General features: G+C 44.2%; 1 protein-coding gene across 1 annotated transcript in view; it reads right to left on the bottom strand.

The window, feature by feature from the left end:
• Nucleotides 1-15,731, bottom strand: part of LRP1 (LDL receptor related protein 1) — a 1,472,234-nt gene that overhangs the window by 50,679 nt on the left and 1,405,824 nt on the right. The window contains 3 exon segments of the mRNA XM_078688974.1: nt 6,415-6,559; nt 7,586-7,676; nt 8,936-8,997. Coding sequence (XP_078545100.1) covers nt 6,415-6,559; nt 7,586-7,676; nt 8,936-8,997 — 298 coding nt within the window.

Below are 15,731 nucleotides of genomic sequence, written 5' to 3'. Positions count from 1 at the left end.
TAATCATGAAAAAGCAGCACCCGAAAAGTTTTCAGAGCAATAGCCCAGTAATATATTCTAAAATTCGGGAGCCCCAAACCAGCAAACTCTAGTGGGAGAGTGCACCATTTTAGAGATCTTCTAGCACGATGATATCCCCATAAAAACCTAGACACCATTCTATCTATTCTATTGAAGAGAGACATTGGAAAAAATAGAGGGATGGTACGAAAAAAATACAAAAATTTTGGGAAGATCACCATCTTAATAACGTTAGTACGACCATATAATGACAGATGTAGATTATTGAATCTTTCTAACGATCTATTAGAGGATATGAGCAAGGGGTCTATATTTAATGCAACGATATCCTCAACCTTGGAGGATAAAGTAACACCAAGATAAGAACCAGTAGTATTTAATGGAATATCAGTGGGCTTGCCCGTCTCCGAATGAATAATCTGGGTTTTAGTAATGTTCAGCTTATAGCCAGAAACCTTTCCGAACTCGTTGGCCAAATTGATTATTGTGGGTAGCGCAGAGGAGACGTCAGAGGTAACAATTGCGACGTCATCCGCGTACGCTAAAACTTTATGGTCTACTCCAAAAAGATGAACTGGTGGAATATTCGGTTCCAAAATAAGTCTACTTAAATAAGGTTCCAAATATAATGCAAATAAAAGCGGGGAACAGGGGCATCCTTGTCTCGTCCCTCTCGTAATTGGAAAAGGTCTTGAATAGTCAGTGCCCAATCTTATAATACCCTTAGGACCCGAATACAATGACCGTACCGCCTGAATGAATTGTAAGGGAAACCCCTTCCCTTCTAACACAGTCCAAAGGAATCCCCAGTCTACTCTATCAAACGCTTTTTCAGCATCGAGTAAGATCACCCCGACTGGGGATTCCTTTGCCTGAGCCCAATCTAAAAGTGTGATAACACGACTCACATGGTCAGTAGTATCTCTACCTCTAATGAAACCATGTTGGATGTTAGAGACTAGACTAGACATTACCTGGTTGAGCCTGTTTGCAAGAATTTTAGAATAGATCTTACTATCAGCCGTAATAAGAGATATAGGTCGATATGAACCTAATTCTTTCGGATCCTTATTCTTCTTCACAAACACCACTATAATAGCGGTGGACCAGGAATCAGGTGGTTTCCCGAGAAATGCAGAATTAAAGATCTTTACCAATTCTGGCTTCAGCATATGTCGAAATGTGCGATAGAATTCGAGAGGTATCTGATCAGATCCCATAGCTTTGCCTGCAGCAAGGCTCAGAATAGCTTGCTCGATCTCATCCCAGCTTATTAGACATCCAAGTAAATCAATCTTTTCACTTCCCAATACTAATTGGTTAGTGCCGTGAAAATAATCTACGGGATTCAGAGTCTTGTCTACTTCATTATTTAGATCATTATACAATGTTTTATAGAACCCCAAGAATGACTCTAAAATTCCTTCCCTACATTCATGGTAATCACCGTTAATATCATTAATGCCCTTAATTTCATTAATAGAAGATTTCTGTCGTAGACGCTGTGCTAAAATTTTACCTGTACGCTCGCTGTATTCATAACGTTCGGTTTTGAAAAGCTTAAAGTCTGATGCTACTTTATCGGCAATATGGGTCCGTAGACCAGAGCGTTCAATTACTAGACGTAGTTGTGCCTCTTCCATACCAACATTATCTTTACACGCCGTCATTAAATCCATCTCAGCTGACCGGATCTTATTCAATCTCTCCTTAAATTCTGTTTGTGTTTTTTTTCTCTTGAAGTTTGCGAAACTAATTGTCTCTCCGCGTATTATTGATTTGAAAGCGTCCCACACCACTGGTGGGGAGGCTAAGTCGTTATTTGTAGAAAAATAGCCATTAATAATAGTCGCCATAAAATGTAAATAATCCTCATCTAGTAACAGGTTTCTCTGAAATGACCAAGATCTACTTGAGTTCGGAAATTCTGTAGAAACCTCAATCTCAGCAATTATGGGATTATGGTCTGACATGACTTGGGGAAGAATTTCAAGACTAATTGTCTCCAAAAACTGCGAAGACGTAAGAAAATAATCTAATCGGGCAAACTTACGATGTGGATAGGAATAAAAGGTATAACCAAGATCTTTAGAGTACCTTTTATGCCACACATCCATTAATCCGTTATTCAAAACCAACTCGCGAAGGGCATAATAGGTTCTGGGTTTATGACCGATATACCTCCTTCCTGAATTAATATTCCAGTCGGCCGGCAGATGAATATTTAAATCCCCACATATTATCATAGGTTGTGCCCAAGTAGCTAGTTCTGCATTAATGGTATTAAAAACGTCCGCATCATCTAAATTCGGCCCGTACATACAACATAAAGTAAATTTAGAACCACCAATAATTAATTCAACAAGTCCCCATCTGCCCCATTTATCAGCTAGAGTTTTCAAGCACTTCGCAACTCCCTTTCGCATACAAATAGCTATGCCTCTTTTTATACCCATCTGCTTAGAGACAAGTAGTACATCCAGACCCAACTTATCTAACAGTGAGCGTTTATCCCAGGCAACATGAGTTTCTTGTATACATAATAAATCGATAGACAATGCCTGAATCAAAGAGCGAAACGCTGCAATCTTTTTAAAGTCATTAAGCCCATTGATATTAATTGTACATATTTTCACCTTAATCACCTTTCCCACCATGTTGAAATAAAGAGAAAGAAAAGATTAGCAAACCTCAGCAATATAAAGTCCTCGCTACTACAGCTTAAATACCAACTAGAATACAGAATTAACATCCTTGCAACGAATACCTCTGCTCAACACCCCCACCACCAACCCTTGCCCATTCCCACCCCCACCCATTTCCCCGGAACCCCTCCCCCCACCCTCCCCATTATAGGAGGCATAGGAACTAACAGTTCCTAAAACGAATGGGTGCCGTGTCCCTGGGCCATAACGTCCAGACAGAGAGAGGGAAAAGAGAATAACAATTAGATGAAGAGGGAAAAGTTAGAGGGAAAATTAGAGAAATAAAAAGAGAGAAAAAAAAAAAAAAGGAGGCTAATTACTCATAAAAAAACAAAAGAAGGGAAAAAGAAAAGAAAGGAAGAAAAACACAGCTTCAACAAGATTACTTGAGCAAACAGCCCTTTTAGCCTTATAGACCATATCAAATTGCAGTTCAGATAGAATCCAAATATTCTTTGGCTTTGATCTCTGAAATGAAGTATTTGACTGTGCCTTTGAACACGGTCTTTAACTTAGCAGGACCTTGAAGAAATACACCAGATCTGGGTCTTCTAGGCTTTGGGCGATCCGCGGGTGCTTGCGGCGGAACCTGCGGTGGTGGCCTGACCGGGGACCTCGGCCGAGGTGCCCCCTTAGGCGGCGTAGGGAGGTGCGTCAGTGAGACCGACCTCGGAGGCTGTGGCGGTGCATGTGGAGGCACAGGAGGAGGTGGTGGCGGAGGAGTGCGCGGAGGCGGCTCCTTCGGCAGTGGAGGAGGAGGAGTAGGTGACTTCGGCTTGGGAGGAGAGTACACCACAGAGTACACCGAGCCCGGTGACTCCCTCATCTTCTTCCTCGGTGTAGTTGATCGAGAGGCAGCGCCCCCTGTCGGTGACCGACGTCGCCGTCGTGCCCCTGAGGATCTGGAAGGACTCCTGGTTCCGGAACGCCTCCTGGAAGATGATCTCTTCCTCTTAGGCGCCTCGCGCCTCTTCAGCGTCGCAGAACGCCTCCTCGACGCCGACTAACGCCGTCTCGCGTCGAAGACCTATACCTTCGCCGCCTTGACGCTGAAGATCTGCGCCTCGACGTCGAACGCCTCCTTCTCGACGCTGATCTTCGAGTCGACGGCGAACGGCGGTGTCGCCTCGACGGCGAGCGCCGAGTCGCCTCGACGGCGAGCGCCGACGCCGTCTGGAATCCTCACGGCGTCGATGATGATGACGATGATGTCTTCGGTGGCGACCTCGACGGTGGTCTAGTCAGTCCGCTTGACGCCGAACGTCGACGTCGCCTCGACCTAGAGCCCTGGGTAGACGGGGAGCAGATCGCCGTCATGCCTCTTGACGCCGTCGTCAATGGTATCGACGGAGAACGCTTTCTGGCCTTCTTGACGCTGGGGAGCCCCCCAGAGGCCTCAGCATGGGCAGAGGAAGCAGATCCAGCCTGCCCAGACCCACCTTGACTCTGCAGCCTTCTTTCTTCCAGTCCTTGGAGCCTGATCTTCTTTCTGTCTCTCGGGGTCCTGGAGGAGAAGGTCTGGCAAATCTCACACTTCTCAGGGAGATGAGTAGAAGGGAGGCACAGGATACACACAGAGTGTGGGTCCGACTTGGCCTTCTTCCTCGAGCACTCCGGGCATTTATCAAATAATGCAGGCATTTTTGATAAAAGAACTGCTCAGAACACTAGAAGAGGAAGAGGGCACCAAAACACGTCAAGTGCAAACACTCACACGCTTTAAAAGTGCAAAAAATTCTATAATAAACCCAAAAAAGGGAGAGCTCAATGCTCCAGGGTCCTGCTAGCAGGAGCCGGAAAAAAGAACTGAAAGTAAATGGGACCTGCTGGGCATTATGGGATACTGAGAACGTTCTAGAAAGTTTTCTTAAAGGCACGGTATCCCTTTTTGAGCCACATAATAGCAGCCTCTGGGGCTTGTCTGTCCTCCCCTTCCTCTCTATCATTCCTGAGGCTTTACTGGTAAAAGGGGAAGTTTTTCTCTGTGAAGAAAACTTGGCAAGCTGTGCTGGTTGTGGTTTTTGGTGGAATGTGGAATGTCTAGTTGAAGTACTGGACAGTGTAGCCTGTGGATATAGGCTGCATTATATGTCTTTAAATTATCTCTTAAGTGTCTTTGCAGGACTGCATTTTTAGACAGTTTAAGAGATTATTTTTGATTGCTCCGGGGTTCCCGCTCATGAGCGGGACTATTCACTAGATTATGACTATACACAGAGATCCCCTACTACAGAACTCTACCTCTTATGTGATCTTCTGGAGGATGATGATGCTGATGCCTCCTCACTGTTGTCACTAGATACTGGCTCATTCCTTGCCTTCAGCTTCTGTAGCCATATCAGCAGCCACTCCTCACGGTCTTTCAAGGTTTTATTAGAAAAGGTATGACACACCTTACATTCTTTGACCTTATCATCTGGATAAAGGCAATAAATGTAGTCCTTATGAGGGAATCTGAATGGAGCCTCTTAGAGCAGGTACAAAAGATCCTGAACAGGCGCTTCTTCTCTGGCTCTCCTTCTCTTTGTCAGAATAAAAGTGAAAAAAATACAAACTCAATATGAAGTTAAAGAGTGATCTATATATATATATCCTGAAGCAATAAAATCCTTGGAAAAAGTGTCGAGCAAGATGACTGAGCAGAGCTCAGGGGAGACTTCCTCACATGACGTGCAATAGAAAATCTGAGGGGCTGGACCTTCTCACAGGAGTGTTCTAGAGGGTGGGGCAATCTGATTGGGTGAAAGCTATGTTTGGTCTCTTTAAAAAAAATTACTATGGCATGTTACAAAATTGAAGGGCCTAGGGCCTTTCTAGTCTATGTTCAACATTGCATTGCTATTATAATGTACAGTGGGACTCCCATCTCGATGATGGGGAATGATTCAAGCATGTGAAACATGAAGGTTTCAATATTAGAGTAAATATATAATTTCTCTTTTCCTTGGGTAGTGCTTGACAGACTGGTTTATTTGCTATATGGAGGTTGATGCATAACAGGACATTTGGTGTGAACAGTGCATGTTTTCCGTTTGTGTAAACTATGTTATATTACAGGCATTTGTATAAAGCACAACTACTAGTACCAGTCTTGCATTGGTGGCTATGATGCACCTCCCTAAACAGTTGCAGCATCAGTAAACCCTGAGAGGATGAATAGATGCCAAAATGTTGGGTGTAGTGAAGCCAATGTATGATAGTGTCTGGTGGGTTGAGTGATGGTCTGCAAATTGCCATGAACCATATCAGTGTGTAATGTTTAGCTACAGTTATTTCACAGACTAATACCATTAGAGTTTGTTTAAATAGAAATAGTAGCCATAAAGCTCTAGCCTAGACTTATGGTTATCATGATGCTGTATTGTAACCATGGTGCCTAGATGGTGTGGAACCCATATCAGAACGTGTCTAATGATATGCAGTTGCCTTGGACCTAGTTGTTGCAAACTCCTTTGCCACTGCTGTTTGCAGTTATTGTATACCACTTTAGAGGTGTTTACTGCAGGGACTAGAACACTTGTAACCTGCCACCATAATGATGGGTTCCCTGAGCTGCAGCAGAGCTTTATAGGGTTTCCATGTCAGAAATTTCTGGTTTCATGCATGGTAGTACTCAAATTGACATGGCTAGTATTATATATCTCAATCAAACCTACAAGTCCATCAAGCTCCCCATTCTATTTTTTACCTTGTCTGGATCTAGGGCAAAATCAGCATCTAGCAACTCCCCAACATCGTCGTCTGGATCTCCCTCATACATTTTGTAGGATGGGTTCCCGATCTCAACGTTCATGGCACCATTTGTCATCCGCTGGTGTTGGAAACCTTTGGCCCTGTCACCGAGGGAAAATAATGGCACATTAATTGTAGAATACAGGCAAAGCCCATGACTTACAGACCTTCCAGTTTTCCCTGGTTGAACAGACGTGAGAGAAGTGCTCTTGACAAAGACAGAAACATACAGAAATTAGAAACCAAGCTCCTCTCCAGAACTCTATACAGTCGACTGGGAAGGGGGAGCTTCATCAACAAGTCTATGCGGACACATTCTCATTCACTGTAAGTGCTAAAGTGTTTTCAAGTGGGGATGTTTCTACTCAACTTTTTTCTTTGTTCAAAGCTCATTCGGTCTTCCTTCTCTAGCCTGAATTCCATTTAAATTGAGCACATATTTTACTACTGCTAAAACTATGCATCTCTGAACTCATTGGAAAAAGACTTGTTTTTCAAGTAGTCAATGGTGCTTAGCAAGCTTCAACTTTGCAGGCCAGTCACCTGTCTAAGTGTATATGCAAGAAGGCCACAAGGGTGGCACAGTGATGGGTCTGCAATTCTCCCAAATTGATCAGGTAACATACTGATACATTTGCAGTATTACAAAAGGTCACAATGTGGACCAAATAATCATAAAAGGATCTGAAAATGAATACCAAATGCGAGCATGTCTGCTAAGTTACAGCAATTTGAGAAAGGTTTCTTAAAAAGATACAATCAAAAACAGTTGGCCTTAAGAAAAAAAAAATATCAGGAGAAATAGACATGGATTTATTTCCAAGAATTCGGTTAGGAACTAATAGGAACGGTAAATCCGATTTCCTAGTTTATCTTTAATAGTTCCACTTGCATAGCATATTCCTGTCGGGAGCAGGCACGGTATGCATTTTAGCAAAAGATCTTTACTGCAGAAAATGTTACTTAAGAGTAATGGTAGTTTTGTACCTTGGTGTGTGACTCAGTTTAACAAGTTTTAGTTCATACCATCTGTGGAAAGGACCCAGTCTTGCAGCACAGTTTTGTTTTGGTACAATATGTTCCTGTAGAGCCAGAGGGCCCTTTTTGTTTGCACTTTAGTCACTTACCCACTCATCCTATGCTTGTACCAGAACACTGCTCCAACAATGAGGACTATAAGCAAGAGCAGCAGAATTGGGATCACGATGGAGGCAGTTCCTAGAGGCAAAAGGAAATCATAAAACATGGCTGCACCGCTGGGAAGGGAGAACAGAAGTATGTGCAAGCACTGATGTTACAGGAGCTGAAACACAATGCTGTTAACAGTAGAAACACAGCAGACAGCTGTTATACGAGCAGAAACACAAGTGCAATGGTGTTACAGGATAGTAAATACAGTTACCTTTCGTATGCCTCTTAGAATGTCATTCACATCTTAGTCTAGGAGCATACTGTTCACACTTATAGTGCACAACTCCACCCTACCTCTCATCCTATGTACAGTGTACAGCACACCTTTTATAATGCATACCCACAGCTCAGTCAACACCCATACTGTGCAGAACAGCTTCTGAACTGAGCTCACACCTAACCTATTTCTACCCTGGCTGTGTATGAGACAGCTATCGCACTGAAAGCTCACTCTTCTTCCTGTGTACTGAACATTTATCATGCTGTAAACTTACTCCTCTCCTCCTAGAAACTTTTCTTTACCCAGTACACATTGCAAGAGCTTACCTCATAGGCTAGACAGTGCACTGCGCCCCTTCACACTATGAGCTCACACCTACAAGCCAAGACCTCATCCTGTGGTTACCATCACACTGTTGACCCAGTCATTCTATCTCAGTGCTCTACCTGTGCCCACACTAGCTCAAACCTTGTAGTGTAGTACACCTTCAACCATAATTACAACACATTGTAGCGTTTGTGTGTAGGGAAGGGGATGGTGAAGAGGAGAAGATGAAGTGTGAAACATGCATATGAGAAAGAGAACGTTCTAAAGAGAAAAGTAACAGATTGGAGCGGCAAGTGATGCGAAGGGAAGAATAGGAGTAGTGACCCATGTATCTGGTATTGAATTAAAATGAGTGCCAACAAGCACTGATAAAGCCCATAGGCCTGACTTGTTTTAGGAGTAGGTATTGTTTGTGCAATGTATTTGGATCCAATAACTGAAGACAGCTAGAGGAAGCCGAATACTCCTCAGGTGACACACTGTGCCAAGTAAAGTATTCTAAGTTATATGTTTTACACAGATTACACCTCTTGCTAATGATTGCTAGCTACGCATGTTTGGCCACATGCCTTTCAGAGACCGCCTCCCAACTTTTTTCAATACATTTAAAGCACTGCTTAGTAGCCTAGCTTTCCTCCTGTGCACAGCACATCTTTCACAATGTGCCCAGCTCAGTGCGCATTCGTCTTACACTACTACTGTCTGCATTCAGTCAAGGCGTACAATATTTCATACATACTTCCATTATGAGGCTCCAGACCCACGTTTTCACACCTGGCGCCACTTGCATCTGCTGTGCACCTGAAAGAGAAGACAATCCTTGATCAACACAAGATTTTTTGAGTCTCCATTGACGGATGAACCAAGTTAGAGTTTAAAGATGGTCACCAAGGACACTGCAAGGGGAAAGACCCAGGATATATACAATTTAACAAAAAGACCTACAATTGAGTTTCAACTATAACAGCACATAGTCCTTTTTCAAGACCTAGTTGGGCCCAGCCCCATAGTTGATCTTGAGGAAAAAATAGTATATCTCCTGTGGGATAGAAGGATAAGGTTACCTTTATAGTAGTTTTTTCACTCTTAGTCTTAGGTCGTTGTCCTCTCCAAACCTATGGGTTAAAGCACGCATGCCTTCATGCATGACTATGTTTTTTGTGGCCATGCTCATATCCCTCAAAAAGTGTTCACCGATACCACTTGTAATCACTGTGATGGCTTTGACAAATGGTAGATAGGCAGGCGGCAGGGCTTTGAGTAGTGAAGAGAAACCACAGATTATGAGTGACAGCGTGTTTTCAGGAAACTGTTGGACAAAGTTCTATGCATGGCATTTTGAAGCTGCGCCATCCTGGTTCGGTACATTTTCTGGGTTGCCCGGATTGTTTTCTGCAGACAGCGCAGCAATCCTTCTAGTCCACCTTAGGCTTGCCTTTTTTTGGTGAGGCTTGACAGTATAGCTGCCACCAGACAATGTGATCAAACTTTTTTAAAAAAAAAAGCTTTCAGGAGTTCTACAGATAGGGGCTTTGGCTCTGCCCACAAGTAAGTGCCAGGAATACATGTTTCCACAGGAAAAGGTGCTTCCCTCCATGCAGCTGTGATTTTTGTGTTTATTGATCCAGCTGCCCGAATCTGCAGCATTATGGCTGTCTGAGATTGAATTTTCAAGGGCACACACAAGACTATGTAATGCTAAAGTGTCTTAGATAACTAGCTAATTTATGTTTTTTTTCTACAGCAGCAGCACAGATGAGCGGAGTGCAGCCATCAGGAGTGCAGTCCAAGCACCCTCACCTCCCATTATTTACTTTAGACTTTACACTACAGGTTTGTGTTTGAGATCAACATAGGATGCCCCGGGCTACAAAAAACGAGATTTTTCGGTCTGGCTTGACAGTGCAACCGTCACCTGACCATCTGTGACCAACAAAAAAGAGCTTTCAGAATACTAATGACTGAGGTGCTTAGTCCACACCCATATGTTGTATCCTTCAAGTACAGTATTTGATTGGACAGTGTTGTAGTGCTTCGCACTAAACAGACTGCTTGTATTGCACATTGTGGCGTGTGACCAAGCTTTTCCTTGATACAGCAGGATTGAGTTGGTTATGGTAGAAAACCAAAAATAACTATAGGCCCAATCTGCTAATTGTGAAACTATAGGATAAAAGCACTGGGCCTGAAGTTTTCACTGTGAAAAGCATATGTTGAAGTCAATAGGCATTTAAGGGTGTATTGTTATTACTCAATACTAATGCCTACAGAGGGGTATTTGGTTACTTTCACAGATTACAGTAGTTGGCAATCGTTTTGGTGCTGGTTACCCTGTGTCGCAAACCGTGGACAGAGAAGGTTTGCTCTGTGTGAACTCTTATTAGGCTCTTTTACAGCATATAGTCCTTTGCTAAACCAACTGTAATTTTGCATACCTTTTCAGTTTCATGACTGTCTCTGATGTTTTTTTAATTGACATTTTAGAATTAAACAAAACATTCAAGGCAGATGCCAGTTACAGACAATATGTATTGTATACACTCACTCACAGCAGCAGTGAACAGTTTGTTATGACTGTGGACTGGCTCAAATGACATAAAGCAGGTGTAAATACATTTGGCAACACTAAATTTGACCCCTAAACGGTTATGACCCCAAACTTCACAGTAGCATCACACCATTACAACAGAGAACATAACCATATATGCTGGGTGTCAGTTTACATCAGGTCAATGTCATCATACTTCAACAGCAGAATCACATGTCATGGTAATACTTCATTTCGACACGGTCTTCAGTAACCATAATCATTGTGATTTGCTCACATCATCATTAATAAAGCAATGTCAGTCTATCAGGAATATGTGTTACTTTCAGCATTAACACCCCTTTAAATAAAACATTGTAAATCAGATCTGAATGAAGCATTGCTTAAAATCATTGGGAATAACACTTTTAAATAAAGCATTGTTTAAACCAATGTAAAACAAACACTTTTAAATAAAGCATTTTCTAATCACACACCATGTGTCTGTGTCTTTCTTAACAACCTACAGGTCGCATAACATGCAGCCATTGACTCCGCCCCTAGAGAGCGCTGCACAGAGTTATGGCTCCAGCCTGGGTTGTGCTTGTAAAATGGCTGATCAGCTTAGGGAAGTCCTATTTCCTCTGACCATTCACACTTAGGGTCTGTGGTTATACCCAGTTTTCTTTGGGGCTCTTTTAGGGGGAACTTAGGTCATTTGAAGCGACCCTGCACACGTTTCCTCGTGTTGATGGTGGCCCCACTGTCCTAGGGCCACCATAAGCTGTAAACAACACTTTTCCAACTCCAAGCCTCACAGGGCATGATGGGGCACTCCCTCCGGAGCGTGCATACTTAAGGAGCAGCTCAGGACGCTTGTTATTTATGTGCCACACAGCCTGGCGCCGCACAGCTTGCATTTTTTTTGTCACTTTTTAGGTCGAGCCTAGCGCAAGGCACATGCGCTGCTCTAGGAGAGGGCCTCTTGGAATCACTCTGGACTTTCACACGCTGTGTGACTTTTTTTTCCGGCGTTATTTCAATTGGGCTTTGCGTGCGTCTTTCCACAAGGACAGCACACAATTGGGCAAAGGCGAGTGCATGTCCCACCTTTCCCAGTAAATGTATCCGCCCAAGGCCTACAGCTTCCAGGAGAGAGCAGCGGCGCCATCTGTTCGGCATCATGTTTCCAATTAGCGCGGCCGCGCTTGCTTTTGTTTCTATTATAACCCCTGTCACTGTTTCCCTTCTCTTTCGATCTCTTCTCCTTGTGTTTATTTCATTATAATATTTCATTTCCTCCTTCAAATATTTTCCTTGCTTTCTCTGTGTGTATGCATTAATTTATTAGTCCTTTATTTCATGTGTTATTATTCTTTGCATTAAGCACTCTTTTCTGCCTGTCTGTACTTGTGCCGCAATAGCCCGCTGCAGTACAACAAATGCAATAAGTGTCAGGTCATTTAAACCCGGAGTTGACTTCGGCTTCCCCTTGAATCGTAACCCCTAACTCAACCCGAGAAAAGATCTGCTGCTTAGGCCGGACGCTGCTGCTCAGGCGGAGTTTCGTCTCCGCAAACAGCTGAACTTCAGGCTTTCGAGGTGCGACACCGGGACTGTCTCACTCGTATGTTTTGCTCCAGCGCTGCATGTGGTAGCGCATTAAACCCAGTCCTACCGGTTATGCCAATACTTGTTTCTATGCCTTCTTTCGTATTATTCACTGGGTGTTTTGACAGGGAATGACAACAACTTTCACCTTGCTTGTTAAGAGTATCATGTGACTGTCACTGAACTGTGTAGAACGCCGGTCACTTCCTGATTTCAGAAGCCGTGCGGTGCGGCTGGCAGATGGCTGGGTTTCTGTGCCTCTGCATGATTTTGGCGTCAGCTATTTCTCCATTTAAAGGTCACACGTTCATCTATTTTCTGTTCAGTTATGTTGAGCAATGTACAAATATTTCGTAGAGCCATGTTACACAAGTTGGCTGGTTGTGTAACTGTTTTCCTCGGGTCACTGCTGGTGTTTCAAATCGTTTTCTCGTTTCAGGTCACGCGTAGCTGCCAATGTTTGAGATTGCTAATGTGTGGTATTTTCATAGTTTTGGTGCATTATGAGTGAAATTCAACAACCAATGTGTGACACTTGGAGTGACACTTTCTCGCGAGTAAAATCAAGCAATAAAGTCCATGGAAACAGATAAATACCAGAAGCTACACCCAGGGCTTTAAGTGGGATGAAAAAACTGGGGAGGGGGTCTCTCAAAGGGACTTGGCTTAAAAACACATAAGCTAAAAATCTGTGCTTAGCATAATGTGCCGCCCGACTTGTATTTTGCTGTTTCTGTTGTTGCATCCAGATATATGACGGCACAGCAGCCAGGGTAATATGCTTGATGCTAAACACATACGCAGGGTAATATGCTGCATGTCTAAGCACTTATAACACCCGAAGGCGAAACCTATTGGCTATGTCAATGCTTGTTGTATCTTGAGTGCCCTGTCACACCTGGGCAATCAGCATGCCTCCACATGCTGGATCAACTCAGGGAACCCAACCCTGACTGCCCCGCCAGCTCTCCACAAGGCAGCACTTCTCTGTATTGTCGTGGGAGCCTACAGCATTCTCCTCTACCAGCCCACTCTGCCCAGACACGGGCACGGAGAGTGGGGCAGGCCCACCACTGATTGGGGAGGGGGACGGGGGAAATGACCCCCCCCCCCCCTTCTCCCTTTTTTTCTGCGGGCCTATAGCTAGGATCCCAGGCCCCTCATCTTCTTTGGGGGGAGGGGGAGAGTAACAGTGCTCCCCCTTCCTTTGATGTCACCAGGCCCCGGAGTGGAGATACCAGACCCCTTCCTTAGCATCCCGGGGCAGACTGTGGTCCCCGCATTCCTGTAGGTGGTGGGTGACCCGGAGTTGGGGTCCTGGGCCCCCGTAGATGAAATCCAGCTCGGGTTGGGATAATTGGGCTCCAGGACTCTGGTGAGAGGGTCCCATACACACCCCCTTCCAGGGATCTTAATGCTAATGGTTCCTTCCTTGCGTTGTCCCTGGGACTTGCCCCCACAGGGTGTTTTTACAGACTTTGCAGCGGAGCTCCATGCGCTCTGTGACCTGGGGGGGTTTGCGTATCAAAGGTCAAATCCATTTTCTTCCCATATTACGAGCCCCATTGGGCCGTTCTGCTTTATTCTGGGCTCATTTTGTTCCTGGTAACCGGCCCTAGTCACCTGGAGCCTTTTCATTAGATCTTTAAGGTGGCAAACTTTCCAGGGAGCAGGTTTAACTGGCTCCCTGCGCCAGCCTTCCTAATTTTTTATCCGCTGGTGCAGAAGTCTAATTCTTCCCCCAAATAGTCCTTAGGGGGTGTAAGGTGACTGTCCAGCTTCCCTTGTCCAGGGGATGAACACATTGGTCCTGGGGACTACTGTGGTCAGAGTCCTTAGTCCAGGTATGCATCAGGGGTTCCTTCTACCAGATTTCCATTGCGGTCACCTCCAGTCCCAATGTCCAGCAAAAAGCACCCCCCCCCCCCTTGTGCATGACTTTTTAAGTGTGGGCAGAAAGTTCTAGAAGCAAGCCACAACTGGCCAAGCCTAGGGTGAATAATCACCTCTCCGTCCCAACCCTCCTGCACAGCATGCTGGGACAATTCAAGATGACATCATCCATGAGCCAATGGGTCACATCTTCTCTGGGGGCGTCCATTTCATCCATCCCTACCTAAGCCTTTCCCAAATAGACTTCAAAGAAGAGCCCCCTACTGTGTTTGTTCCAGAGGTCTGGGCTTCATCCTTTGTTCAACGGGCTTGGGCTGTCCCATATCTGGTACAGAGTGACTGCTAATTGATGAATGCAGATTTTCTCTCACCTCCCCTTTCCTCCTCAGGAGATGAGTGAAGCACTGTTAATTGCCCTCTTTGGCAGGAAGGCTGTTATTCCTGCTGCTGGAGAGACATGTCATTACCTTGGCTCAGTAGGGTGACAAAAGACCTGGGCTCTGATGATGAACCTGACAAATATGACAATTCTGGATGACCCATAAGCTGTACAAATTCGTCCTTGGAACTCTCAGATTTGATCTTGGTGCACATGTTTCGGCCCAATTTGATATGTCACTGGACGTTGTATGCCAAAGGGAAGCGAAACTACACTCTATGGCAGATTTCCCCTATGTGTACAATAACGTGTCACTGCAGACAAGACTGTAAGCCACACTTACTTTCTTTATGAGTGTACCCTAACATTATAAGGCCTACCCCTGGTCGATATCTAATCCTGCAGAGTCCCCTCTATGCCAGGCTACCTGTGCGCAGTTACCGAGCTGCGCACAACAGTAGTCTCATACATTCAATGGCACCTAAACTTCGATATCTTCAATTTCTATTCACAATTTCAAAGATTCCAACGGTCGCATATTCGATTCATAATAAATGTGTACTGTGCCAGAGTCGCAGCATTTCACAACGATTACAATGTATCCTCTGCAGTGTTTAAAAGAACACCGCAGAGGATACATTGTAATCGTGAATGAAATTGTGAATAGAAATTGAAGATATCGAAGTTTAGGAGCCATTGAATGCCCAACCAAGATCGAACATTGATTGTCTTTCCTACCTGCAGTGCTCTCCACACAACCTTGTCCTGAAGAAGACCCCCACAGTGAGGAATAAATCACCCTCTACCCAACAGGGGTCGAAACGTAGACCATCCACTGCTTACCTACAAAATCATAGAAACTAAATAAGTCAATAAATATAGGCCTATGAGTTATGTATATATGGGAACTATAGACCTGTATAAAGCTGGAAAGGTTTCTATTGTATATACACGTGATTGTACCTATGTCACAATACCTTTACCCTGTCCCTCACTCACCAATTCACCCCCATTACCCAAATACCACCTTCTTTTTTCTATCACACTGCGAGCACTGTAAATACTACATGCACTATGAATGTATTTAGGCCGATACATGCAGTATCATTAATGCTTTGAGTATTA

The sequence above is a fragment of the Lissotriton helveticus genome, chromosome 1_1, assembly GCF_964261635.1.
Source record: "Lissotriton helveticus chromosome 1_1, aLisHel1.1, whole genome shotgun sequence".
In the NCBI taxonomy this organism is placed as follows: Eukaryota; Metazoa; Chordata; class Amphibia; order Caudata; family Salamandridae; genus Lissotriton; species Lissotriton helveticus.
This window is presented reverse-complemented; position numbering and strand designations above follow the sequence as displayed.